Source organism: Sinocyclocheilus anshuiensis, unplaced genomic scaffold (genome assembly GCF_001515605.1).
Source record: "Sinocyclocheilus anshuiensis isolate Anshui unplaced genomic scaffold, SAMN03320099.WGS_v1.1 scaffold714, whole genome shotgun sequence".
Lineage (NCBI taxonomy): Eukaryota > Metazoa > Chordata > Actinopteri > Cypriniformes > Cyprinidae > Sinocyclocheilus > Sinocyclocheilus anshuiensis.
The window spans coordinates 610545-614674 of record NW_015546068.1 but is presented as its reverse complement, the minus strand read 5'-3'; the positions used below and the strand labels follow the sequence as shown (position 1 = coordinate 614674).

At 42.1% G+C, this 4130-nt stretch overlaps 1 protein-coding gene across 2 annotated transcripts in view; it reads right to left on the bottom strand.

Annotated features, from left to right (window-relative positions):
* Positions 1-4130, bottom strand: part of LOC107699659 (myotubularin-related protein 3-like) — a 40941-nt gene that overhangs the window by 18194 nt on the left and 18617 nt on the right. Inside the window, exons 6-10 of one of the 2 annotated variants that reach the window (XM_016500979.1) lie at positions 3785-3805; positions 3232-3314; positions 2715-2866; positions 1879-1975; positions 1631-1744 (exon numbers count right to left, since the gene is read on the bottom strand). In XM_016500979.1, the coding sequence (XP_016356465.1) occupies positions 1631-1744; positions 1879-1975; positions 2715-2866; positions 3232-3314; positions 3785-3805 (467 nt within the window). The remainder of the gene's footprint in view (positions 1-1630; positions 1745-1878; positions 1976-2714; positions 2867-3231; positions 3315-3784; positions 3806-4130) is intronic. The other variant, XM_016500980.1, reaches the window with a different exon arrangement.

The window sequence follows — 4130 nt, the reverse complement described above, 5'->3', positions numbered from 1 at the left end:
AGGTTGCAAGAAAAAATCCACTCCTCAAGAAAGGCCACATGCAGTCAGACTGAGCTTTGCCAAAACACACCGTGAAGATTCTGAGGCAGATTAAACTAAAATTGAATTATTTGGCCTCAACACCAAACGATATGTCTGGCGTAAATCCAATACAGCTTACCATCCAAATAATAGTATTCATACAGTAAAGCATGGAGGTGGTGATGTCCTGTTGTGGGCCGTTTCTCTGCAGCAGGGACTGGAGCACTTGTCAGGACAGAAAGAAAAATGGATGGGGTCTGTGATGATGTTACCTGCCCGTTTCTTCATTAAGGTTGGGCACAGAACAGACTCAATCACAGCTGAGTAAAACTGTGTCATCTGCGCCTGTGGAAGGTTGAACTTTTTCAGTTGGCGAAGGAAGTACAACCTCTGCTGAGTCTATGTGAGTGTCCCACTTCAGGTCCTGAGAGATGGTGGTGCCCAGGAACCTGAATGACTCTACTGCAGCCACAGTGCTGTTCATGATGGTGAGTTGGGGGAGTACAGGGGGGTTTCCCCTGAAGTCCACTATCATCTCCACAGCTTTGAGCGTGTTCAGCTCCAGGTTGTTGTGATTGCACCAGACAGCCAGCTGCTCAACCTCTTGTCTGTAAGCAGACTCGTCACCGTCCTGGAAGAGACCGATGACTGTGGTGTCATCTGCAAACTTCAGGAGCTTGACAGAGGGGTCTTTAGAGGTGCAGTCATTTGGGAGAAGAGCAGTGGGGAGAGCACACACCCCTGAGGAGCTCCAGTGCTGATGGTGCTGGTGTTGGATGTGATCCACTGACAGATGGAGGTGGGTACAGAGGGCTGTGTCAGTCTGGTAATATCTGTTGCTTGGTAAGCAAACTGCAGGGGGTCCAGCAAGGGTCCTTCACGTAGACCAACACCAGTCTCTCAAATGACTTCATGACCACAGACATTAAAGCAACAGGTCAATAGTCATTTAGTCCAGTGATTTTTGGTTTCTAGGGTACAGGGATGATGCTGGAGCGTTTGAAACAGGAGGGGACTTCACACAGCTCCAGCGATCTGTTGAAGATCAGTGTGAAGATGGATGACATCAAATAAAGTCCATCACACCGTCAAAATAAAAGTCCCGCCTCGAATGCATCTGCCAAACTGGAAAACTTATCGGCCGATGTCGATATTTAAAAAATGTCAAATATCGGCCGATATATCAGCCTTGGCGAAATATCGGTCGACCACTACAAAAAAGACACAATGAAGATATAGATAGATAGACAGACAAATATATATAGAGAGCTAAATACACTAAATAGAGAATGATAAATAGAATGAACAATAACTGATAGAACGATTGACAGAAAGACAGAACGAATAATAGACAGAATGAGAGAACGATAAATAGAACGACAGATTAAAAACTATTAAACATTTTTCATTATTTGAAATAAATCTTAAATAAAAGATAAATATTGAAATCTAAATAAAATAGAAATATAAAAAAAAAAACTAGAAAATGTTTCCTTGGCAAGTAAATTAAATAAAAGTTTAAGTACCAAAATTAGTAAAAGTATAAAAAAAAAAAAAAGATACTAAAAAAAATAAATTAAAAAACACACACACAATGAAGAAGACTGACCTGTAAACCACGGCCGGAATCCTCTTCCAGGAGCGGAAGGCGGCCACATTCTCCAGCTCTTTATCAGTAATCCAGGCTGGCACCAGCAGCAGCTGAGGGTAGCCGGAACACAACCTGTGCCAGGACGCAAGCAGAGGGCAGTGTGTTCAGACTGACTGATGCCTGTCTAAAGTCATCTAATCCTGAAAAGACCTGCCGAGTGTCCAGAGCAGTTCAGATGTGCTTCTGTTTGTGAGAGAAACACTCACTTGTACTTGTTGTTGATCTCAGACACTCTCCAGGCATTCAGAGTATCAAATCCCATCCGCTCCACCTCGTTATGGAAACGTGACATCACATGATCACCTGAAAGATAGAGGCGAGTGAGAGGCTGAGATGAATCCTGAAGGTAAAGAGGAATAGGATTTCCAAAAAACTAGTTACTGGATTGGACAAATCTTGTGAGGTTCTTTGTAAAGATATTCAAGAGTATCTTGTTTGTGCACTCATTAGGTGGCAAAGCTATGCCAATAAAATGGTTTCATTTGCACCCCCACCCCACCCCCGCTTCTGCGCTCTCACATCTGCATGTACAAGCGCACAAGTGAGTTTTGCTGCAGGAATATCGTAAAAGGAGTAGCAAAAGTCAAAGTGCTAGAATTTGAAGTTGTACTGCCAGATCTGAGAGGCTGTAAGTGCTGGCTTGTGGTTGTACAGCGAAACTGAAGTAAAGTGCAAAAGTAATTATGTCGTACACATTGTGTCTGTCATTTAGTTTATGTGACTATTAATCTGCAACTTCGAATTCAAAACACGGGTGTTTTGATTATTGTCTGTGTGCAAATGAAAGATTCAGCTTTTCACATCAGAGCTGTGAATGTAAATTTCTATGTACAAATACGAATATTAATATGACAAGTTCTCACATTCAAATCAACAAGTTCTCGAGTTTTGCTATTATTTTTCCTTCATATAAAGCTTTCTGGCTATGCAAGACTAGCAGGAAATACTGAAATAAAACTATTTGTGTTATCTAAAATTTCAGCCTAATTATCTAATTTCAGCCTCAAGAACACGGATTAAGTTTGAGAAAGTCAGACAGTACCTGGCCTACACAGATCCCCGTGCTGCTCCTTCTCCACGCACCATGCGTGGAAGGGGAAGGAAAAGAGCTCCTCTATCTGGGACGGGGGACGGACCGCAGCGCTCAGCCTCTTCAGCCACTCCTGACACTGCTCAAATGTGGAAAGCTGACACCTGTCAAAACACACATTAGATCTACTGCATCAGAGACACACTGAGACAATGAAAGAGAACATCAAATACAGACTTGGGTCGACATGGATTTCTGTACAAAATGGCCATACAAATTTGATTACATTTTCAACTAAAGTCATAATAGTAGCCAGTCAGCTTAAAAAAAATAACAATACATTTTTAGATAGATTTAGATCTATCTTTTAGATAGATGGAACGATAAATAGAACGATAGATAGAACGATAGATAGATAGAACGATAGATAGACAGACACACAGATACAAAAATAATGATAGAAAATTTACCAGCCAATGGTGATTCTATTGCCAAGGTGTGCATAGAGGGTTGATATAGATAGTCTCACCTGATGACCTTGCAGTCTTTGCAGGTGATGTGCATTTGGAACATGTCCCGACATTCTACACTTTCTATCAGCTGCAGGGGAACCTGACAGAGAGAGTGAGACAGATTAGTCATACAGAAATTATTTTTCATTATTGGCACTGTGAGTGTCAGCACACCAAAGAGAGCATCTAAACGGAAGTCAACATTAACCCAACTGATGCTAATGATTAAATCAACCTGCTGAATCAATCACACTGAAAGTTTAGACATGGGTTCAGAGTTTACAGACACGGTTAGTGATTAGCGTCTGCAGACAAACTCATTCATTGTTCTGCAGCTCAAGTGTTGAACAGTCTGGCATGCCGATCAGCTTCAATCGTGTGTGTGTTTGTGTGTGTGGACGCCTCTGCAACTGTGCGGTTGAAAACGCAGTTCCCCTTCAAGCTCCGGAACTTGCGCGTGATCACACATTGACCGCATGCAAGTCACATCTGACCACAGCTCTCACAAATCTCACAAACCTGCAGCTCGCAACATCATGCAGACAGACAGACCGTTCTGTGGTTACTTACTGACACCTCACACGAACAATTCTGTTCACAGAGAAAGAGAGGGAAGACAGAATCACGAGGTGGACATGAACACTGCGGCTTTTGGCTCGTCTGTGATACACACATTCCTGGGCTGCGGTTTAATTCTACCACACTAATCTGACCACACTCAAACATTCCTGGGGCGCTTGCTGAAGGGTCAGAGAACACAAACATATTTGTGAGATATTAACTGATACATATTAGAGATAGAAGCTTTAATATTTTTCTCTCCAAAAACTAGCATCTCTAAATGTAACCAACCCCTTTAGAGCACCATCACTACAACTCTTTGGAAAAAATTCAGCAATATGACTTGTCAAATATT